The sequence below is a fragment of the Aristolochia californica genome, unplaced genomic scaffold (genome assembly GCF_029961685.1).
Source record: "Aristolochia californica isolate CCGP_79_NKW_82.1479 unplaced genomic scaffold, dmAriCali1.0.hap1 SCAF_6, whole genome shotgun sequence".
NCBI classification, from domain to species: domain Eukaryota; kingdom Viridiplantae; phylum Streptophyta; class Magnoliopsida; order Piperales; family Aristolochiaceae; genus Aristolochia; species Aristolochia californica.
The window spans coordinates 42496115-42520173 of NW_027182257.1; the positions used below are offsets into that span (position 1 = coordinate 42496115).

A 24059-nucleotide genomic window follows, 5' to 3' on the forward strand; every position below is an offset into this window, starting at 1 on the left:
TTTGTATAATTTGATCAATGAATAAGAATTCTAATATATAATTATAGACTACACAGTCGTGCAATTATTGAATGATATGATAAAAAGGTAAAATGGGAACCGGCTATTGTAAGAGTGGATGATGAGGCAAGGCTTAGTATAATTGATATTACCGAGTGAAGAACCAGGCAAGCAAAGGAGCAGTGATTCTTCCGTTCATGGATATCCACGGGAGAAGTACCTTTCTTCCGTTTATGGAAATCCACCTGAGAAATTCCTTTCTTCCGTTTATGGAAATCCACCTGAGAAGTTCCTTTCTTCCTTTACATCTTACTTGCCAAAAGAAGAAACAGCATCCACGACAACTACAAAATTGAGAGAAAGAAAGAGGAAGAAGCAACTATAGTCTGGTCCGCAGCACCGGAAACCAGTCATGTCTTCTGTACGTCCTCGCTTTGTGTGGAGAGGTCAACAATTAGGCATGTATTCTCACCAGCCTTACTCGTTCCATGCACCATTCATGCTGGCTGATGACGAAATTCAACTTGCCAAGAAAATGTCTGAAGATGCCGTGCGCGGTCAATGGACAGAGATTTACAAACATTACCCAGAAAATACAAAGCTGACGCTCAACCTTCGAGGGCAGGATACGGTTCTGCACTATGCTGTCTTGGAAGCCGAAACAGAAGTGGTGAAGAATCTGGTAGAAATGCTGAACGACGTGAATCTCAGGGATGAAACCTTGCTGTTGAAGGACGAGGGAGGTAACACGCCACTCCACCTTGCTGCAGCCAGAGGGGATAAGAAGATGTGTTCGTTTCTGGCGGGATTTAATCCCCAAACCCTCATCAACGCTATCAATTTCCGCGGAGAGACTCCCTTGTTCGTGGCTGCTCTACATGGTAAGAAGGACGCCTTCTTTACCCTGTACGATATATTGAAAGAAGCTGATGGTGGTCAGGAGATCCCTAACAGCTGCTTCAGGAGGAGCGGTGATGGTGACTCCATTCTTCACGTTGCCATCGCATTGGAGCATTTTGGTCAGGACTTGGTTCTTTTTTCTTTCTTCTGGAAATTTTGTTTTAATTCGTTAAGGTTATGCTCATGTAAGGGAGGTCCGAGTCTCTTGCGTTTCACAGATTTGGCATATCACGTGATCCGGGAACTCCCGCATTTGGTTGACATACACAACACAGAAGGGGAGTCAGTTCAGGATGTTCTTGCCAGCCATCCACGCCCTTTTCAAAGCTGTCACAACCTTGAGCTAATGGATCGGATCATTTATACTTGTGAGTGTTAATCTCTTCAATGAATTATGAACTGAACGACAGTGCTGGAATGAAACTGTATATGTTTCTTCAAAAGAGAGTAGGACATGTGAAGAGCTATTGTTAGATGATTATTTCCGATTATTGATAGCACTTCTTGTCTGTAATAGTCGTGCCTGCAGATCCCATTGGGAAGAGACCAAAAAGTGAAAGGAACAGAAAAGTGTTACCACAGAGAAGGCAACAGGAACAACGAGGCCGCATCATCAAGTTATTGGACAAGATGGCCAACCATTTCGGTAGGTAAAACAGATTTATTTAAATTTAGAAAAGGGCAATGAATCTCACCCTTGAAAAATAATAATCCAACTACTCTATTCCCTAACGAATCTTATATTTCTAATACCCTTGAAATTTATCCATTCTCCATTCATCTTGATTAGATACTAATTAAAAGGATGGAACTACCCTTTTCTCTCTCTCTCTCTCTCTCTCTCTCTCTCTCTCTCTCTTCTTCGCGCTTGGCAACACTTGCTTCTTTAAAATGGAGCAAAAGGGAGTAGGGAGGGGCATTACCTCAATCTTTCTCCCTTCCCTCTTTACATAAGGAAGGGAGAAAGGGAGGTGAGCCCCTCTTGTACAAATACTAATAAAAACAAAATAAAGGCTAGGGATATCCTTTTCATATATTATAAATATGGGAAAGTGAAAGAAACATTTTCTTAAAATCACCAAGTCAGAGTGGTTTCGACATCTTTTATATAGGTATAATCAACCAGAAAAATATAAGATAAATACAAATTTTATTTTCCTCTAGCTGACAAACACATTAGTTGGGCTTGATAGTTAATTTTGTTTGGATTTTGTAGAGATGAAGTTATGGGGTTTGAAAGGAGATGTCGAGACTCCAACTCCACGTCCGAGCAATATCAATCAACCTAGCAAGGGTGACGATCATCTCCTACTATGCTTTCGTATTTTAACTTTGATGCTATAACTTGAAACTTTTTTTTTTTTTTTTTTTGTGTTTGTGTTTGTAGGTGAGGCTCGTGCCTTTTTTCACCTAATGTCTCTCATATTCTTGGACTTGGTGACCCTTGGAATAGGTAAAGTCTTAGTCCTTATATTAAATCAATTGATATGTTATGCTAATTGGTAATATGTTATGCATATTGGGCAAAAAGTCAATAGGTTTCTCATTTGGGAAGGTCATTATAATACATCCTATTTGTAACATCACTCTCATAGAAATGTTAAATATTGGTACATGTAACATGTTAAGGAATAATCCCACATGGATAAGTGAATACAAAGATCTTGAGTTTATTAGTTGGCAAATAAACTTCCTAAGTTGGCAAATAAACTTCCTAAGTTGGCTAGTCATTTTGGGACGGGCCTTAGACCCAACTTCACATGGTATCAGAGCAGGTACTTATATTTGAACTTTCACCTAAATTATCCACTTGTAGAGTCACAAAAGAGAGTCTTCCTAAGTTGGCTAGTCATTTTGGGATGAGTCTTGGACCCAACTTCACATAACATTGGATAAATATATGCATAAACCTTGTTCAACTCAATGTTGTGTATCGTTAGTTCTTATTGCTTCTTGATATATGCAGATACTTTGAGAATATGGAAAATAAAAGAAAACAAAACAAGATATACATGGGCACTACTGGTGCTAGGTGAGGTTTTCAAGCATATTGCTGAACAAAAGGACTACCATGCTGATGGAAGGATTCCCGACAAGCATATGCCTTTACCACCATCCACTGAAGCATTTCAACAACTAGTAGAGGGGTTTCAACCCCATGAAGAGGAAGTTCCAGAATCAACTGGGAAAGGTGATTTCAAGCTAAAAGGAAGTGGCAAAGAGAAGCCAATCTTGATTGCTGCTAAAAACGGAATCGTTGAAGTAGTGGAAAAAATTTTGCATCAATACCCACAGGCAATTCATGACGTAAACGAGGAAGGTAAAAATGCTGTGCTCATAGCAGTAGAGAAAGGGCATGTAGGCGTCTACAGGCTGTTAACTGCAAGCAAGTACAAGAAGGACAGCGCGTTGCGCGAAATGGATCATGAAGGAAACAGTGCCTTGCATCTAGCAGCAAAGAGGTCGGAAAATCGTCCTTGGAACATTCCAGGAGCAGCTATGGAATTGCAATGCGAGTTCAAGTGGTTCAAGGTAAAACGTTCACCAAACTCTTACTTCTTCCACTTCCCCTAGGATGAAACCCAGAGCTAATACTACATTGAATGAAATAACATGCACAGTACATAGAAGAATCCATGGGAGCGAATTACTTCACCTGTCTAAACGTATATGGCCAAACCCCCAAGCAGATCTTTGATGAGACCCATCAAACGATGGTCAGTGACGGCTCTAAATGGCTAGTGACTTCGTCTCAGGCAGCCTCAGCTATTGGAGTGCTCGTGGCGACCTTGGCTTACACTTCCATCATCTCAGTGCCTGGTTCCTATGATGAAAATGACAAGACGCCCCTACTTGGTGGTAAGCACGCCTTCAATGTCTTCGTCGTCGCCAACTTCCTGGGGTTATGCTTCTCCATGATTTCCATCACCATGTACGTCGACATTTTCAGTTCCAACCATAAAATTGACGATTTCGAAAGCAAGTTGCCGCACAAGTTCGCAAATGCGCTCACCTTTCTCTTCTTATCCGTTCTCTCCATTGTGGTTTCCTTCTTTTCTGCATTCACCTTTGTCATTCAGAAGCCGCTGAAGCCCTTCATTTATCCTGTCTCTTACGTTGCTGTGTTTCCCTTGGTTATTTGGATGGTCTCCCAGCTGCAATTCTACTACAGACTTCTGAAAATCAACTATGGAGGAACTCCGCTGATTGTATTCTAATTAATATTCAAGCTTCCAATCGTTCCGTCTTATTTTTAAATTCTTAAGCTTATTTTCAATGTATGATTCCTGTAAAATACAGAAAATTTCGAGTTGGATAATAAAAAATTAGCACAATCGCAAAACAGTATCTAAAGCAAAAAGGAAAAACAATCAGATTTGATGATTTCTAATAATTATTGTTAATTCAACTTTTCTAATCTTATTTTCAAGTCAAATTCCTTAAATTTTAAGAGACTGCGGATAAGTAAAAGATTTAACAAATAGTTAAAAGCAATTAGACATCTTATTTTGTAATATGATGATATATTCTAACTTGATTCCTGCCATGTGGGGAAGTTTTGGTTTTGTAATATTTTGGTGTTTATACCACTTCAAGGGGATGGAAAATGTTTTTGCTTGATTTCTATTGATTCTTCTTGTCTTTCAAAAACATTAAAAAGGTTTGGAAAATGAGTTCCTCAAAAATAAGCCAAGAAGTTGTGAGAGAATTTGGGTAAGAGAAGTTAGGAAAGGATTCCTTCATTTTAGAATGTCTTTTCTCCTTGATACAAGGAGGATGTTTATGTAGGGGTGGCATCGAGCCGAGTTTGATTTAAATATTTTGAATTCGAGCTCGAAACCAAAAATTTTAACCGAGTTCGAGCCGAGCTCGAGCTTCAACATACATTTAAAACTTTTCAAAAAAATATATACCAAATAAATTGTATATAAAATTATACATATATTTTACATAAAATTGGGCATAACCTATATATATATATAATACCTGTATAAAATTGGGCATGACCTCTATTTAAAATTGGGCATAACCTATGTATATAATACTTGTATAAAATTTGGCATGACCTTTGCTTAAAATTGGACATAATCTATATACATAATACCTGCATAAACACTCTATAAAATTATTTATACATTCCGTAAACACTCCATAAAATTGTTTATACACTCCATAAAATAGTCTAAACACTCCACCACCACCGCTAACTGCACCAGCACTAGCACGACCATTGGCTGTCGAAAACTTCTCCATGCTTGAACTGCCATGTGCTGCAGAAAAAACCATTGCTTGTCTTACTCATGAGCTCACTCGTAAGAATATAGACAGTCACTAACGTAAATTCATCACGCGCTTTGCCAACAGCGAACCTGTTCTTTACACTTTCCATGTGTAATGTTAGTAGTGCGGGACAAAAGGCGATTTACCAACTTGGCTAGTTGGCTCTTTTCACGAAGCATGCAACTGCGAGATACGACGCTCGTGAAATTCCATATTTCGGAGATCAAATCATGTTAAAAATATTGGCAATCTTGAGATCAAATCATGTCGAGAGTTTTTAATTAAGCTAAATTATTAACCATATCATTTTTAGATCTTAATTCAAAAGCAGTTGTGCTGTAACGAAAAACACCTGAAAACGTGTTGTGTCGATAATTTGGAACGGGGTAAGCTGTAATTAGGATGAGAAAAAAGGAATTAATCAAAGTCATGTATTTGCCAGAGAAAAAAAGTTTCGGCAGATCTTTCTGTGATTACTCATAGGAATAATATTGCGATAAAAAAATTAAAAGAAAAAAAGATAGAAGCGATTCGGATTTGCTTAAAGAAAAAGAAAGCATGCGCTAATCTGTGTAATTTGTTGAGATGGTTTTATTCGCCAATTATAGATGCCATAGATTACAGATTCATTTTTGTTCTTTGAGTCAATCGATTCATTTTCTGTAAGTTCCGGTGATCTGGGCGAAAGTATTGTAGTTAGCAACAGCTAATGTGCTCTTCTCGATAGATGGTAGAAAAGAAAAAGGGTTTTTAGTGTTTTATAGGCAAAATTGAAGCAGGGTTGGCAACTTCAGAGAGAGGATTGAAAACAAAGGAACAATTTATCGATCGATAAAACTTAACATAAAAATAAACCATAAATGTCTGCATAAAGAGGAAGAAAGAAATAAATACCTGAGACCATGTTGCTGGGAATCAGCGACCCGCTGAGAAGAATGGAAGCGAAGAAGAGGAGAAATACAGTCGTTCCCATTGTTCTTGTTGTTTTCCAAGTTGAGACTATTGTGGGAGAGAAATAGACAAAAAGACAGTGAGCAGGCAACGCCGAACGGAGCTGCAAAGACCAGGCCGCGCCGTTGGAGCACAAAAATGCAGTAATGGGCAAGTCGGCGAGCTGCAAAGATGAAGGCCAGAAATGTAGGGCAATTTACGGATTAAATTTCTGTCACAGGAGGAGAGAGGCAGATTTGCCCGAACGAGAGGGTAAAACACAAGAAAGAAACACGTATGAGACTCACATCCATCTCGTCGCCTTCGATGCTCAGAATTGCGGCCTGAACAACGACACCATAAGCCACGACCTCATCAGTGGAAATGGCAGACAACGGCATGGGAATAGCAGAGATGAAACGGAAGACGACACGACTCTCTTCCGGTTCCGAGATCGAGATATCCGAAAAATTCCCAAATCCCCCCGAATCCCGTAAATAGCCGGCTCGCGAGCCATTGAGCCGAACTTGGCTTCGGTCGAGCTTAGCTCGTTAATTGAAATGAGTCAATTTGGGATATCGAGCTTGACTCGAGCTCGAGAGATACCGAATCGAACCGACCCGGCACTGAGCCGAACTCGAGCCGCTCGTGAGTCGGCTCGGTTCGAAGCCACCCCTATGTTTATGGACATTTCTTTGAATTTGATGTGCTTGCAAAGAATTATATCAAGTAAACCTAGGGAAGGAGGGAGGTGAATAGCTTTACACAAAAATTATGAACTTTAAAATAATCCAACACAATCACATCCACAATACCAAGATATATAGTGGTTTATAATTACTATTTCAAATTTCTATTGTACTCTCCCAGGGATCTCTTGCCTTGGAAATAAAAGTCCACTATGTAAAGCGAAAGAAATCTAGCAAATACTTAGGGACTTTATGGTTAGTAAACTCTAAGTAAAAAATTTAGAACAACACTTTCACAAACAAGGACTTACAACAACAATAATAACAACAATATTTGGTCACATAGAGACTGTTGACAACAATAATACCTGCCCACACGGTGATTCATGACAACAACAACATCACCCACACAGGGATTTATGGCAATAGCAACACCTGCTCACAAATAAACTTATAGCAAAAGTAAGCACACATATACTTAGCAAGCCAACACAAATGACTAAGTAGCAATGATCTCTTGCTTTTTAATAAAGCATAATATACCTCTTTATAGGCAAATAAATCAATAAAATAACAAAGTAGAATCTCACAAATAATTAAGTGCTTTTGCTAATATGCTAACAACACTATGTATGAAAAATTAAAAGTACATGTTAATATTTTCAAAGAGTTTCAATATTGAAATTTAAAGATTGAACAAAACAATTTCGTCAAAGCTCAAATCAAACAAACAAAGTATGGAAATAACTATGAAAATAAAACTAGATCATTAGCTTGCTTGAAAACTCAAGTTGAAGACTTCAATTTTCAATTTTAATATTTAGGAAAAGAGGATCATTAAGTATGAACTGGAGGCACTTCAAATTTCTTGGCTAAGATTCTTGTTTTGGCTAGAGAAGGCTTGGTTATTTATTGATTTGAAATCAATTAAAAGAACTCTCCTTACACGCACACACATGACAAATGTAAAGCCAATAACAACACCTCTTGCCACGTCGTCTACACTTACACTTCAATTTGGCATGACCCTCTCTGATCTATCTGACTATCGGACTATTGTTGGTAGTCTCCAATATCTTTGTGGGACTTTACAAATTAGCAACTTGGTTGACCCTTCAGGTTGTTCAATTCACCGGCAAACTTAACTAGGTCAATTGGATTTTGACCATCGTTTTGGTCTTACTGACCAGTAACCCGACAAAGGAATTGTTCGATTTAACCTAGTTCAACCAACTAGTCCACTCTAGTTTTTATAACACTATGTTACTCTTAATATGGTATAAGGTTAATTACACTATTGGTACTATTTGTATTCATATAAATTACAAAAGAAAAAAAATTCCTTTTAGTTTTATTGAAGTGATTTTGTTTGTAAAGAAAAGAGGACCCCATGTGAATTTGTGGCTCAAGCTTCCTATAAGTTTCCAAAATTTGATGATAACAAGCGAAGATATCTAACCTTGGTCTATGAGTGAAATTTTGGCAGAAAACAAAAACATCCTAGCCATTTTTGAAAAAAAGATTGAAATCCATAATAAAATATTCAAGCACACCAACAAAAAGAAGTTAAAAAGGAGTCAAATCCTACTTACAATAAGATGTGGATTCAAATAGGTGCAACAACTTTTCATAGGCAGAGGCTTGAGCGCTTTCTAGCGAACTGCCTTCAATGTTTTTCCTTGACTAAAGCTATTGAAGAATTCAAGTACATAAAGGGAAGAGTCTAGCTCATCAAAAGAAGAAATACAAATCAAATCCTACCAATGGAAAAGAAAGGAGTCGACCCTTGTACCAATGATACAAAAGGAGTTACACCCATAAAGAAGGAGTTGAATCCTACTAACAGTTAGTTTTGGATTAAAATGAGGAGTTGATCCCTATAGGGAGAAGCACATAGTAGGAGTCGATCCCACCTGATGAAAAAGCAAGAAAAAGGAGTCCAATCCCGATATTAAGTTTTTTGATTAAAATGAAGAGTCGGCCTTAGTAGAAAGCAAAATCTAGAGTCTAGCATAGAGAAGGGTTCAATTACAAAAAAAAGTTGTTGGAAGCAAAACGAATTCGACCTAGGAAAAGAAGTGACCTTAAACAACATAAATTCATTTTTTTAGAATGTAAGAGGCTCATTCAAAAGGCTATTGGTCCTCAAATTTTGTAAGTAACCTACCAACATGCTTAATAGTTTTTTTATAATTGTTTGAGCATATTTTCACATATTTTTAAAAAATACCAAATACATCTTTATCTACTCATAGTGACTAGTTTTTAGAACGATGGAAAATATGCCATATATATGTAACCTTACCCAATCTTCAAGAGAGGTTTGATCACACAAATTTTGAAGCTCCCAAGTCTTCCCGTGTTCTCTCAATTGCTAGTGTCAATAAGAGCTCAATAAGTAATTTTGCATAGATTCCCTTTGAAAGTTAAGTATTTATGAACATTGATTTTAAATATTTGGTGAGAGTACTTGGTTTCTTTGGTCTTCCATTATCACATCTTTACAAGTTTTATTTTCATATAAATTGTCAGTTTTGTAAAACTTTCTCATATAGCCAGCATTAAAAGTCTCAATTGCACTTATAAGTCGAGCTACTAAAATTGCTGATAGATTCACCTTAGAAGTGGGTATAATTATTTCTTATATGCTTGAATGTTATATTTTCCTAACAAGAGGTTTATTTGTGCTTTTAATAGAAAAAAACATGTTACCCTTGCATATAAACCGTTTTGAAATTGTAAGAGTTGTTGACCATAAGTTCCAAAGTGCTTGGACAGGTGTTGTGATTGAGAGTCTCATGAGACTCTTTATTGTAGATGTTGTTTGGTTGACCATAGTGGGATTTTTAATTCCAGGGGAACAGTTTCCTCAGAAGAGTAGCAATCTAAAAAATTGATTGTGAACCACTATAAAAATTCTTAGTGCAATGGTGAATAATTTGAATTTTTTTTATTTTTAGACGCTGTGAATGCAATCAATTTCAATTTGGCCATAAGACATTTAATAAACCTACTCAACCCTCCTCTAGGTTTATCTCTTATAGGACTTTTCACCCCGAGACTAAAATTTTATAAATAAGAACCTCCTCCTCCTCCCCTCCCTTTTCCATTGGTGGAAGTCCCGCCAAATTTCTTCTTCCTGGTGCAAATTATCTTCTAAAACAGGATCAAAGAAAGCAACCCGCTTTATAAAATACAAGAACCTCCTCTTTCCCTCCCTTTTGCATTGGTGGAAGCCCCACAAAATTTCTTTTTCCTGGTGCAAATGATCCTCTAAATCAGGATCAAAGGTTGTTATGAATCACGTTTACTTTTAAAAAACATAAACTAATATGATGATCATGAATACATATCCTCCATATAGCTGTATAGATTTAGGTTGATACCCAAGGAAACTCACGGAAACTGAAAAGCAATCATAAACATGAGTTAGATCTATTAGACTTTAGTTACAGTTCGATCTATTAACGGCAGCTCTAACGTTTCATTAGTAAAGAATGATCCTTCCGAGTCTTGAAAGAGAAAAAAGAAAATAGAAGTTGTGTACGATTAGCCATATTCTCTCTCTTTTTCTTTTAAAAATTCTGCGAACGTCAAAGTAAAGCTGTTTAAGTACTTAAAGTTACCAAGTGATTCATTACGTCGAGACAACTCCAACCGAAACAGGAGGCTTTTGGCCTTGATTTGCTGGCGTTTGTGAGTTTGAGCATAAATAGGGCTTGCCTGAGAGAATTAACAAACAAACTGACTTCCAAGTTGGGGAAGGAGCTTGACAGTTGACGGCCCTGTGATGGATCCTTCAGCCGTACAGACTGGTCATGAACAAAAGAAGGGCGACATCAATAGAGCTATGTTCAAGGCTGCCATGAGTGGCAACTGGACCGACGTCAAGAAAGAATTTCAGACGGACAAGAGTTCCCGGGAAGCAAAGATCACTAGCTCAGAGGACACAGTCGTGCACTTTGCAGTCATTGAAGGCCAGAGAGCGGTGGTCAAGGAACTCATCGATCTGCTACCGAGTAATGTCGAAAAGAAGGAAATCCTGTTGACTAGGAACAAGAGAGGGAGCACGCCTCTCCACCTCGCTGCAGCCCAGGGGGACTGGGTCTTGTGTGAATTTCTGGCCAGGGTATCTGCAGAGTCACTCATCGACGCCCGTAATAACGATGGTGAGACCCCCCTCTTCTTGGCTGCTCTCCATGGGAAGAAGGAAGCCTTCTTCGTCCTCCACACCGAGCTCAAGAAGGCTAATCAACTGAATCAAATTGGCCGATACATCAGAAGGAAAGATGGTAACACCATCCTTCATGTCGCCATCTCGGGGGAGCATTTCGGTCAGTAAATTATCTTCTTCTCCTTTCTTCAATATTGATGATATCTGTTGGTTGCATTGATCGATTCAGAGGAATGCAGTTAAGGTGTTTGGTGGATTTTGTGTTCCAACTTGAACAGATTTAGCATTCCAAATAATTAAGATGTACCAGGACGTGGAAAAGCAGGGGGAGAATGTGTTGGTTAATGTGTACAATGAGAAAGGCCAGTCGGCTCTGCACGTTCTTGCCAAAAGCCCTCACGCTTTCAGAAGTGGTTATCACCTTGGGACGGTTCAGCAGATCATCTACTATCGTGAGTATTTATTCAATATAAGATTAACCTAATTCCAGAAGTGAGAACTTTTATCTGCAAAATTTCAATTAAGTTGGACATTACCATCCTTTTTCCTTATGGTTTCCTGCACCTGACAGTTACATGGGTTGATCCCCTGGAGAAGAAGATAAACGACCAGAGTTTACAGCAGAGGCGATTACCAGGAGAAGATGACAAAACCATTTTTCCAGAGAATTACAACACATGCTGGAACATTTTCAAGTTAGTCCAGAACCAGTTTGAACCTAACGACAAATGCTGGAACTTTTTCAAGCTTGTCCAGAACCTGTTTCAAGCTAAAGGTAGTTAAATACAGTCCTTGCGTATTAGACATTACCTTACAAGTTTTGGTCAGTATAAATTTGCAGCAGAAATCATATTGTTTCAATCGCAATGTTTGCATCATCTTCCCAGGAAAAGGACGCAAAGGACGTAACAAATCGGACTCAGAGAATCCACCACCTACTCAACCAAATGGAGGTGTTAATTATCCAAATCCACTGTTTAACATTTACATATATGATATATAACCACATATAACAGAACCGAGATGTAAATGTGCAGGGAACGATGATAGAGAACAAGTTCAGAAGAAAAATACTGTCACCTATACTTCCCAGCAGTTGATTCCATCAAACTACGTTCCACTGTTTCGTTTCTTGTACCTTGTCATGCAGTTCACTTTGATTCTTCTGGGATTCGGTGGATACCTCTTAACTTACCTGTGATTAGTAATTATATCCTTCTATATTGATAAGTTTGTGAACAGAGTAGTGTCGTATGCAGGGTTTTGGAAAATAAAAAAGATTAGAGACAGGAAGCAAAGACACACCTGGGCAGTTCAGGTAATGAATGAGCTCGTACAAGGTGCTTCTGCTTGGGAGTATAATGCCGATGGTAAAGAACCAGAACCTTCGACGGCTGCATCTTGGCTGCCATCCGATTCGCCAGACCTTGCAGGGCCTGAAGGCAGTCTAAACACAACGGAGATGAATGACAAGTCTCAAGGTGAAGGGCACATTTTTTTCTTTTTCTCTATCAACATTAAATCAAAACAAAACTCCAATAATGAACAGAGCTTTGATAAATAAAGGCTGTTTTTAGCAACTTCAAAATTACAGGGATTCCAGGTATGGGTATGGAGAGTCAAAGCGCAAAGGATACGCGACAAAATGGAAGGCAAGCGCATCTTAAACAAGAAAGTCCGTCGGAAACCTCTACAGATCAGAAGACAGAAGATGGAGGTACTAGCATTCCCATTTCATTGCAAACTCCAATTGGCAACAACAAAATCGCTTACTTTGAACACACTTGCAGATAAATCAGAGACATCAATCTTAGTTGCATCAAAGAATGGAGTGGTGGAGATGGTGGAGAAGATACTCAGAGTCTTCCCAGTGGCTATTCAAGACGAAAACAAAGAAGGGAAGAATATAGTACTCTTAGCAGTGGAACACCGGCAACCTTATGTGTATGAACTCTTATGGAAGAAGTATATGAAGGAGAGTGTATTCCAGAAAGTAGACAACGGCGGAAACAGTGCACTCCACCTGGCTGCAGAACTCGGAAACAACCGACCATGGATCATCCCGGGTGCAGCTCTGCAAATGCAGTGGGAAATCAAGTGGTACAAGGTTTGTACAGATAAACTCGATCTTTAATTTGCTTAACTTAGTGTCCGTGCACCCTTAATGCCTTTCAGGAATTTAAACAAACAGTTTGTGAAATCGTCCATGCGATCACATTTCTTCATGCGCCTCAACAACGTGGGTGAAACCGCAAAGGAAATATTCACCAAGAAACATAGAGATCTGGTCACTGAAGGAGGGGACTGGCTCAACAGAACTTCGGAGTCATGCTCAGTCGTTGCAGCACTTATAGCGACAGTGGCTTTCGCTGCTGCTGTTACTGTACCTGGTGGGGTCAAAGAAGACAGGGGAACTCCCATCCTGGAAGGGAAGCCTGCATTCGACATTTTTGCCATCACTTCTCTGGTGGCACTGTGCCTCTCTGTCACTTCGCTCATAATGTTTCTAGCCATCCTGACCTCTCGTCACGCAGCAAGGGATTTTGAATGGAGTTTGCCAAGGAAGCTTATGATAGGCCTCACCACTCTCTTCTTCTCCATTGCAGCGATATTGTTGTCGTTCTGTGCGGGCCATTACTTCATACTGAGAAACCATTTGAGACATATAGCGTTTTCCATGTACGCCGTCTCCTGCTTGCCGGTGCTGCTCTTTGCATTTGCGCAGTTTCCCCTTTACTTTGATCTTGTAAGGGCTATATTGACTCCAGTGCCACACCGCACTTACAAGGAAACCGCTTACTAAGTTCTCCCTCCTGGTTTGAAACTTGAGTTTTCGTTGTTCTGGTCGTGTTTGCAGCCTGATATGGTTTTGTAACATGAGTATCTTTAATGGGATTGGCCTTAGCTTGAAACTTGAATGTGCCATTGTGCTTTTTGCCCTTGGCTGACTGCTTCCCTCTTTTCTTATTTCCTCTTCACTCTTCCCTGTTTCTTCTTCCTTCCTATTCCTCTTCCTATGGCTCTTTCCCCTCCAATCTCTCTTTTCCTTTTACCTGTTCTCTCTTTCCTCCTAACCTCCCATGGAAAAGTTAAAATCAAACACATTGAGAAGCAGCTGATGACGAGGAGACTAGTAGAAGAGAAATATAGAATATGCTTATATTGTGTTTCTATTGGGTTCTTAATGGATACCCTATCCTAAATACACCCATTAACGTTGATTTTAGTTAATATATATCCTATGTCACAGAAATAATGAAAATGTCTTTTACATACTTTACTCAAATAACAAAATACTCTTGTATATATTTTATGCATATAGTAAAAAATAAAAAAATAAAGAAATGCCCTTTCACATATAATATAATATAATATAATATAATATAATATAATAATGTAATAAAAAATGATAAAAGTATAGAAATACGGTAGACATATAATCATACGTTAAAATGATGAAAATGCCCATTCATATATTTTGCTCATACGATATAAATTAAAATGATAAAAAAAACCCTTTACATAGATTATGTATATACTACAAAATAAAATAACAATAATTCATGTTTAGACACTTCACCCATATATCATAATATAAATTAACAAAAATGCCCTTTCACATGCTTTATGCTATAATATAAAATAAAAATAAAAATACAAAAAGAATATGATATATATCATTTGTTAAAAATAACAAAAATACTCTTTCATTTCACATACTTTATCCATATAATATATTGTAAACGATAAAAATACCCATTTACACTTTACTCATATCAATAAAATAAAAAAAAAAAATCAAATGATAGAATTTTTTATAAAATACGTATTTTACTATAAAATTATTATAATACCCTTAAAGCAATATATGTTATCTAAACAATAAAATACATAAAATTACGGTCATAAGAAATATTTTTTGTTATAAAATACAAGAATATCTATAAATAATATGTCAAAAGAAATATCTATGAGCCTATTTTCTAACCCAATAAGTAGTTTTTGAATTTGATTTTTCTAGAGAGAAATATCAATAGTGAAAGTACTAAAGGTAATGTTGGAAGCTTGTTGCATTCATAAGCCTGAATTTTAATCTTAAAAATTTTCTTCTATTTTATCAGTTGCTATTTTTGGTTTACCCAAGTATCCTTTTTGTTTTCAAACTCTAGTGCAAGTCTCTACCTACACGATTCTTTTAAAGAATTTTGAGTTTATGCTATTTTATGTCTCAAATCAGTTTCCTATTTTGATACTTATAACAATGTTTAAGCATAACGGTCTATTTTTTTAAAACATCTCCAAGTTTTCTCATCTAGTCCCAACAAGTTGTCATTTGTCCTTGATTTATTTGCTTTTGCATACCTCTTCAATAAGGTTAGCACTTCATGAATTCCAATCGAATGTTTCAACTCATGATTGGCTTTAATTTGTTTTTGGTCTTGCAGGTTTTCAAATGGTTTCCCCTTTTTCTCATGTCAAAACTAGTCATTCTCATTAATCTATTGATTTTATGGGTACCACCTTCTTATTTTCTTTAAATTTAGAAACTCAATTTGAAAAATGAGTGTTGCATTGTGTGCCTCTTTCTGTCTTAAGTTTTTAAAATTTTCTACCAACAAATTAAAATTCACTAGCAAAAATGACTATGCCACCGAATTTAGAAATTCACTTGTAAAACTATTACATTTACCACCGAATTGCAAATTTGCTACCATACATCAACTTTTGCTAGTGAATTTTTAAATTTACTGGTAAAAGGAATTCCTAGGAAATTTTTTCCACTTGTGGGAAACGAATGGACTAGTGAATTCAACAATTTGCTATGAAAAATGACACTTTTCTCATAAATTTACAAATTTTCTGCCAAAAGTGCTTCTTGCAAAATTAATTTTCGATACTTCTCATAGCAAATTCTCCATTTTCCCACCAAATTGTTAAATTGACTAGGAAAAGGGCCATTTTCCCTAAACGGATGTAAAAATTTGTGACTAAAAGACCTTCTGCAAAAAATTGGAAATTTATACGAAAAGTGTCTGGCATTAATTTGGCTTGAAATACGTTTTGCAATGAATTTATAAATTTTTTAGGAGAAATGCTCTAGGACGAATTTGTGAAGTTATTAGATACCTTGCATTTAAAACATTTTTTTCATCGAATTTCCAATAACTTTGTTGAATTTGTAACACATTTCCTTTTTTTCCAAACATAGAATATTGTTAGTATAATAAATTACTTAATGTATTTTGACATATTAAATTAATTTACTTATATGTATATAAAAATATTTTGATAAAAAGTTATGTTTCATGTTAACTAAAAATAAAAAAAATCAAATCAAATTAATCAATAAGATATACATAAATTGATTATGTATCAACATAATTATTACTAAAATTTCAAAAAATAAACTCTATAGTAAATATAATTAATTGGTGGTATAAATTTAATTTTTTTATCAATTTAAAAAATAATCTAATTGTCGTAGTCTGAGAATGCATAGATTTTTTAAAATAAAAAATGAAATAAGATGTATAAATAAAATTTATGAAATATTAAAGAATATTAAAAATATTTAAAAAAATTAATATTTTCATTATTGAATTGAATAGTGCATTCTATTTACATGACTTTACTAATTATATTTATATAAAAAAATCAATATAAACTTAGCCAATATGAAATTAAAATTAATAGTAAAAATAGTGTTGAAGTGATTTGCTCGTATTTATCAGATTTCATGTTCATTATTAATTAAATATAGAATATATTCATATAGGGTTTAGGGTTTAGGGTTTAGTGTTGTTCATTTCACAAGACGGATCATGAGATTCATAACCCATCAACTTGCTAGTCGACGCAGTTGGCAACTGGACCTGGCTTACACCTCAATGTAACTTGAAAGCCAATTGCTGCTACCTTAAGAGGAAGCAAAATGGAATGTAGGTATATTACTTTGCATGGAGGCCATTCGCTTTCTCTTTTTCTTTTCGAAGTTCTATCTGCCTTCGTAGAAGCATAAAGGCCATAAATTAAAGAGGAGCAAATAAAGAGAAATCTATCTGCCTGGGTGATTCATTACGTCGAGGCAACTCCACTCCAAAGCCTTACAGCTTTGCTTTTCTCGACGTTGGCTTTTGAGCAACGTGAAACTGCATTTGACACATGCATGAGAATCCGTGAGAAGCACACCAGACCCTTCAAATATAATCCTATCCCAGGGTGGTAGGAACACACATCAGTGATATTGAAGTCCATCTTTCCCAACCGACAAAAAATCTAGCTAATGAGGATTATTGAATCTTAAGGGCTTCTCACCTTATAACCAGAAATGGGAATTGTCGATGTGATCCAGTGGCCTTTTTACTACCGTTTGCTTTACCCAAAGTTTCACAGTTCACTTAGGATAAATAGGGCTGAACTGAGAAAAGAAAAACGAAGTTGGCAAACGTTGCTACGTTTCACTTGACAGAAACCCAGCCCCATGGATTCTCTAGGTGTCCCTTCACCGCCTATTGAACAGAAGAGCTACGTCCAGAGAGTTATGTTCAAGGCTGCCATGAGTGGCAACTGGGACGTCGTCCAGAATGAATTTCGAAGCGACCCAAGTTCTCGAGTGGCAAAGATCACGAGCTCAGAAGACACAGTCCTGCATTTTGCAGTTATAGAAGGCCGCAAAACAGTGGTCAAGGCTCTCGTCAATCTGCTACAGGGTAATAGCGAAAAGGAGAAGATCCTGTCGACTATGAACAAGAGAGGGAATACACCTCTCCACCTGGCGGCAGCCCTGGGGGACGGAGAATTGTGTGATTTTCTGGCGAGTCTGCCTGACGACCCACATATCTCAGATGCAATCGAAGCTCGTAATGAACATGGTGAGACCCCCCTCTTCTTGGCTGCTCTCCATGGGAAAAAGGAAGCCTTCTTCGTCCTCCACGCCAAGATAAGGAAGTCTATCAGTCAGTATCACAGTAGGAACGACGGTAACACTATCCTTCATGTTGCCATCTTGGGGGAGCATTTCGGTAAGTACCTAATCTCCTTTTTCTTTCCTCAAGGTGCTTACAAGGTGTTTGATGGATTTCCTGATAAAAATTGAGCAGATTTGGCGTACCAAATAATTCATATATATCGGAAGGAGGAAGAAACACATGGGAACAACACTTTGGTTAATAGACACAACGAAAAAGGGCAGTCTGCTCTACACTTTCTTGCCAAATGCCCCCACGCCTTCAGAAGTGGCTATCACCTTGGGACGATCGAGCAGATCATCTACCATCGTGAGTATATATTGGAGTCCTAGTTTTTGTTAGGGAAAAAACTATTAGGTATCAAAGCAGGTACTCGTATGTGAACCTCCACAAGGAGTATTAAGGAATAGTCCCACATGGATTAGTGAGAACAAAGATATTGAGTTTATTAGTCGGGAAAGAGGTTTCCTAAGATGACTAGTAATTTTGGGATAAGCCTTGACCCAACTTCACAATTTTATGCTGAGTTCATTATTATCGTTAATTCCATATCTTAACAAGTGGTTCTTGTATAAGACAGTGACATGGGCTGATTTTCTTGAGGTGGATTAGTCGTTTAATGGCAGCAATTTCCACCCGCTCCGATCACCGGGACATGACATTGTATCCATATTTCCAGAGAATTATAGCACCTGTTTGGACATGTTTAAGCTTTCCCAGAAACCTTTTGAGGCCATGGGTACGTAATAAGTGAAACCCTAATTAGTACCTTTCAGTTCTAGCTCGGTCACGATTTGCAGAACAAGTCATGTTTCAGTCATAAATTTATCATCTTCCCAGGAAAAGGAGGCAACACAAGGGATGGAGAGAATCCAGCAGCTTCTCAATCAAACGGAGGTGCTGATCTTCCCACACGACTATTTAACATTCACATATATCATCACATGTAACAGTACCAAAATGTAAATAAATTGTGCAGGAAAAACTGGCCATGGAACAGAAGAAGAAAACAAAAACAAAGCCACATATTTCGCCCATCAATTGATTCCACCAAATTATATTCAACTGTTTCGTTTCCTGGAGCTTATCATGATGACCATTTTGACTCTTCTTGGATTAGGTGTGTAACTCGTAACTTATCAATGATTTACTCTTGTTTCGTTGTAATTTTGTACGTTTATTGAGTGGGTAGTGCTGCATGCAGGGTTCTGGAAAATGAAAAAATTGAAAGATAAGAAGCAAAGACATACCTGGGCAATTCAGGTAATGGTGGAGCTTGTAGAAGGTGCTTCTGCTTGGGAGTATGATGCAGATGGTAAAAGACCTGATCAGTCATCGATAAGCTCTAGGCTGCACAATTTTCCTGACTTTCCCTCTCATTTCAGCGATCTAAGCGCTGAGGAATTTCAAGGTACATGTACTGTGATAACTTTAAATTATTATCAAAGTAACTCTAATAATTTACAGATCTTTGATAAATCGAGGCTGTTTTTTGCAACTTTGAACATTCCTGGGATATCAGGTTCGCCGATGGAGAGTCCAACAGCACAAGAGATGGGCCAAAACAGGAACCAAGAGCATCTTATACAGCAAAATCCGTTCGAAACCTCTAAAGACCAGAAGACAGACGATGGAGGTACTGGCATTCAGTCTTTAAAAACCTCATGAACTCGCAACAACAGAACTCTTTAACTTTGAATAATCTTTTTAGATGAATCAGAGACATCAATCTTAGTTGCAGCAAAGAATGGAGTGGTGGAGATGGTGGAGAAGATACTGAAGGTCTTCCCAGTGGCTATTCAGGACGAAAACAAAGAGGGAAAGAATATCGTACTCTTAGCAGTGGAGCACCGGCAACCCTTTGTGTATCAACAAATATGGAAGAAGTTCATGAAGGAAACTGTGTTCCAGAAAATAGACAACGATGGGAACAGTGCACTGCACCTAGCTGCAGCACTTGGAAAGAACCGGCCATGGATCATTCCCGGTGCAGCTCTGCAAATGCAGTGGGAAATCAAGTGGTTCAAGGTTTGTGCAGCGAAACCTCAATCATTAATTTGCTTATCTTTTAGTTTCAGTGCGCTCTTAATGCCTTTCAGAAATTTAAACAAGCAGTTTGTGAAATCGTCCATGCAACCACATTTCTTCATGCGCCTCAACAACAAGGGACGAACAGCCAAAGAAATCTTCACCGAGACTCATAGAGAATTAGTCAAAGAAGGAGGGGAATGGCTGAATAACACTTCCAAGTCATGCTCAGTCGTTGCTGCACTTATAGCCTCAGTGGCCTTTGCTGCAGCTGTTACTGTACCTGGTGGGGTTAGAAAAGACGAAGGAACTCCACTACTTGAAGGCAGACTAGGATTCGATATGTTTGCCATATCTTCTCTGGCTGCTCTATGCCTCTCTGTCACCTCGCTCATGACGTTTCTAGCCATCCTCACCTCTCGTCACGTCGCAAGGGATTTCGAATGGAGCTTGCCACAAAAGCTTATGATAGGCCTCACCTCACTCTTCTTCTCCATTGCAGCCATATTGCTGTCCTTCTGTGCATGCCATTACTTCATACTGAGAAACCATCTGAAGCAGCAAGCGTTTTCCATGTACGCTGTCTCCTGCTTGCCGGTGATAATCTTTGCATTTGCTCAGTTTCCTCTTTACTTCGATCTTGTGAAGGCTATATTGACGCCGGTACCACACCGGACTTATAGGGAGACTGCTTACTAGGTTCTAAAGATGAATTTTCGTTGTTCTGCTCCATTGTACTGTTATGTGATTGATTGTAATCTCTATTTGTATCTGCATTAATTTATATCATTCGTTCACAAGCGTATTTTGAATGGCACAGGTATTAAAGATTTGAGTTTAATTTCAATCTTTTTAGAAGAGAATCATCATTTTCTTTAATTACTGATTTGATTTGGGATAGCCTTCTCGGTTGAAGGGTCTCATGTGTCTCTCACTTGCTAAATCGCAAGTAATGCCTACTAAAAGTGAAAGTATTAGTAGAAGGTTTAGGTATATTACCCATTGTGAAAAAAAGAGAGAGAGTTATTCGTCCCTGTCCTGCAGTGTTATGGTTAGTATAATTAACATAACTCAAACCTATCTCTGAACTCTTATTACAACTATGCCACACCATTCTCACTAATCCCACATGGTAATAGAATTTGAATGATTGAAATATAATTGTCCCTGACTCTTCTCTTTATTTTTTCTCACTTTCTAAGTTATATAACAAAAATACCCATAATTAACATAACTCAAACCTATCTTGGAACTCTTATTACAACTATGCCACCACTCTCACTAATCCCTTTCAAGCTAAATAATTTTGTTCTGAATTTTTATGGTGAAATATAGTTTTGAGGAGAAATTATTAATTATTGTTGGTTAAATTCATTTTATGTCGATAGTTACTTTTTTGTGGGTTATTTCTAGTGAAATTTCTCAACAAACAATTTCACTGATAATACTTTTCTGGATAAAAAAAACAGGCTTTTTTTGGTTACCAAATATTTTGTTGAAAAAGTCAAATTTCTTGTAGTGAAATGCAGATGGCAACTAGCCAATCTCTAAGTTGAAACTCCTCAAATATAGTCCTAAATGTGCAGTTGTCTTCATCCAATAGGTGAAGTCTCCCAGTGGATGGGTAGATGACCCTGGCTAATCACCTACTTGGTGATGGTATGGAGCTTCCATTGGTTTTGGGAGAAGCCCAAAGTGGGTGATAGAGAAGATTTTTTGGGTAATAGAGTCTAGAGATTCAATTTTTTGGGTAATAGAGTCTTAGAATTGCCTAAACTATTGGGATGCCCATGAAAAATGAGAGAAAAAATTCACTACGTAGGAAGAGTAAAGTGTGAAAGTTTTATAGCTGCTTCCTATTTAAGGAAGCAAAAGGGGAAAAAAACAAGCATTCGTCTGCATGAACATTGCGGTAATTTGAAGGTATTTCTTTTCTCTTTCTCTTTTTCTTTTAAAAGTTCTATCGTCTCTATCGAAGAATAAAGGCAGGCAATAAATAAAGGGAAGTCATTCAATCTTAAAGAGACACCCGGGGAAATGAGAGACCGTCGTTGAAGTCTCTTCTAACCACCGAAGCAGTGGGCAGTGATGGAACTTGAACCTTCAGGATCAATATTTATGACAAAAGGTAAAGATCGATGGAGATGGTCCAATGATGCTTCCCTTTTGTGGGGCCACGGGATGGTACCTGGATAACGTATTGAGTTCTATAAGTAGGGCTGGTGCGAATGGAAAAACAAGCTGAGCAGCAAGTTGGGAAACCTGCTTGAAAGTTGACGCCCCAGTCATGGATACTTCAGCTGTTCAGCCAGTTGAGATCCCAGTCATGCTCAGTTCTTCTGTTCCAGAGATAGTTCCCATCAAAGTCGATGCTGCTGATTCAAAGGGTGACCTCACGAGACGTATATTCAAGGCTGCGAAGAGCGGCATCTGGAATACCCTCATCGACGAATTTCTAGAAGATAATAGTATCCTAAAGAAAAAGATCACCAGTTCGGATGACACAGCCTTGCACATTCTAGTCATCGAAGGCTACAAAAAGGAAGTTCAGCGTCTCATCGAGGGGTTGCCAGATGGAGAACACAAACAGGATATCATGATGATGAAGAACAAGAGAGGGGACACCCCTCTTCACCTAGCAGCATTCCAGGGGGCTCGGGACCTGTGTGGCCTCCTGTTGGGCGAAGATGAATCATTTGTCCAAAAAGCATTGGGAGCTCGTAATGAAGACGGCGAGACCCCCCTCTTCTTGGCTGCTCTCCATGGGAAGAGGGACGCCTTCCTCGTCCTCTACCACAAGCTTAATGAAAAGGTTAAAGAAGAGCAATCAATTAGTGAGTACCACAGTAGGAACGATGGAAACACTATCCTTCATGTTGCCATCATGGGGGAGCATTTCGGTGAGTACGTAACCTCCTTTCCCTTTCTTCGATGATAACTATGTTGAGATCCTTACAAGGTGTTTCTTCGATTTTGTTATCAAAATTGAGCAGATTTGGCGCTCCAAATAATTAAAATATATCGGGACGAACAAGAAAAAGGGACGAAGGGGTTGACTAATAGGAACAATGTGAAAGGGGAGACGCCTCTGCACATTCTTGCCGAATGCTCCCACGCCTTCAGAAGTGGTTATCACCTCGGGATGGTTGATAATATCATCTACTATCGTGAGTCTGAGCTCTACTATTTGGGTTTACTGTTTTAAATTTGGTGAAGAGAAATGTAGAAAATGAATATGCTTTTACCATGCCTGGTCGTTATTCATTAATACCATCAGTTCAATCTTACTTAACGTTTTCTTGTCTAAGGCAGTTGCAAGGGTTGACCCTCTCAAGCCGAACAATTTCCACCCGCCCAAACCAGTGAAAGAGGACAGGAAATCAAATGTTCCAGAGAATTACAGCACTTGTATCGACATGCTTAAGTTTGCCAGAAGAGCTGTGGGGGACGTGGGTATGTAATTAATGCAGTCCTTATTAGTACCTTCCAAGTTTAGCACAGCCTACATTTGCAGCAATTATCAAGACTTGATGAGAAATTAACAGTTTTTGCAGTGAATTACGACGCATTGAAGAAGTGGTTGATGATTAAATTAGGCAGAGGTAAATATATACAACCCTTACTACCTCAATAACAGTTTTGGTCAGTATAGATTTGCAAATTTTATCATCTTCTCAGGTGAAAAAAGCAAAGGAAACAACAACGCGGACCCAGAGAAAGGGAAAAAGGAAAAGGAAAATAGAACCACTAATTTTGCATATCATCAAAATATTCCACTAAACTACGTTTCACTGTTTCGTTTATTGGAGCTTGTCCTGTTGACCTCTTTAACTATTCTGGGTTTAGGTGTGTACCTCTAACTTATCAGTGAGATAATTTGTTTCCTTCTAATTTTCTACGTCTGTTGAGTGAATAGCAATGCTGCACGCAGGGTTCTGGAAAATTAAAAAATTGAAAGATAGGAAGCAGAGACACGCCTGGGCACTTCAGGTAATGAACGAGCTTGTAGAAGATGCTTCTGATTGGGAGTATAATGCCGATGGTAAAAGACCAGAGGGACAATTAGCTCCCGACGATTCATATCCAAGC

The 24059-nt window shown here is 38.0% G+C and overlaps 3 protein-coding genes and 1 long non-coding RNA gene across 4 annotated transcripts; all 4 read left to right on the forward strand.

The window, feature by feature from the left end:
• Positions 1-412: 412 nt before the first annotated feature.
• On the forward strand, positions 413-4118 carry LOC137935449 (uncharacterized). The gene is made up of 5 exons (XM_068780101.1): positions 413-1268; positions 1418-1546; positions 2288-2353; positions 2867-3432; positions 3522-4118. Exons 1-5 carry the CDS (start codon positions 413-415, stop codon positions 4116-4118), a joined length of 2214 nt encoding a protein of 737 aa, XP_068636202.1.
• A 6472-nt stretch (positions 4119-10590) lies between these two features.
• Positions 10591-13953, forward strand: LOC137935450 (uncharacterized). The gene is made up of 9 exons (XM_068780102.1): positions 10591-11134; positions 11253-11426; positions 11546-11749; positions 11862-11927; positions 12012-12149; positions 12234-12455; positions 12569-12691; positions 12765-13081; positions 13166-13953. The coding sequence occupies exons 1-9, from the start codon at positions 10591-10593 to the stop codon at positions 13775-13777; spliced, it is 2400 nt and encodes a 799-aa protein (XP_068636203.1). The 3' UTR covers positions 13778-13953.
• A 5912-nt stretch (positions 13954-19865) lies between these two features.
• LOC137935451 (ankyrin repeat-containing protein ITN1-like) lies at positions 19866-20739 on the forward strand (the record flags this gene model as incomplete). Its single annotated transcript, XM_068780103.1, has 2 exons — positions 19866-19970; positions 20058-20739. Coding segments are annotated over 2 exons (717 nt in total), but the record flags the coding sequence as incomplete, so codon positions are not given.
• Positions 20740-23338: 2599 nt separating this feature from the next.
• Positions 23339-23766, forward strand: LOC137934824 (uncharacterized). The gene is made up of 3 exons (XR_011109211.1): positions 23339-23423; positions 23516-23572; positions 23649-23766. It is a non-coding gene; the product is annotated as an uncharacterized lncRNA (long non-coding RNA).
• Positions 23767-24059: the final 293 nt, after the last annotated feature.

Excerpts from the sequence above, each read along its gene's own strand:
- LOC137935449 (XM_068780101.1), top strand. The coding sequence starts at position 413 with ATGTCTTCTGTACGTCCTCGCTTTGTGTGGAGAGGTCAACAATTAGGC. Across the intron at positions 2,354-2,866 it reads CTTGGTGACCCTTGGAATAG|ATACTTTGAGAATATGGAAA; the intron begins GTAAAGTCTTAG and ends TGATATATGCAG. Across the intron at positions 3,433-3,521 it reads GCGAGTTCAAGTGGTTCAAG|TACATAGAAGAATCCATGGG; the intron begins GTAAAACGTTCA and ends TAACATGCACAG.
- LOC137935450 (XM_068780102.1), top strand. The coding sequence starts at position 10,591 with ATGGATCCTTCAGCCGTACAGACTGGTCATGAACAAAAGAAGGGCGAC. Across the intron at positions 11,427-11,545 it reads TCAGCAGATCATCTACTATC|TTACATGGGTTGATCCCCTG; the intron begins GTGAGTATTTAT and ends TGCACCTGACAG. Across the intron at positions 11,928-12,011 it reads ACCTACTCAACCAAATGGAG|GGAACGATGATAGAGAACAA; the intron begins GTGTTAATTATC and ends GTAAATGTGCAG.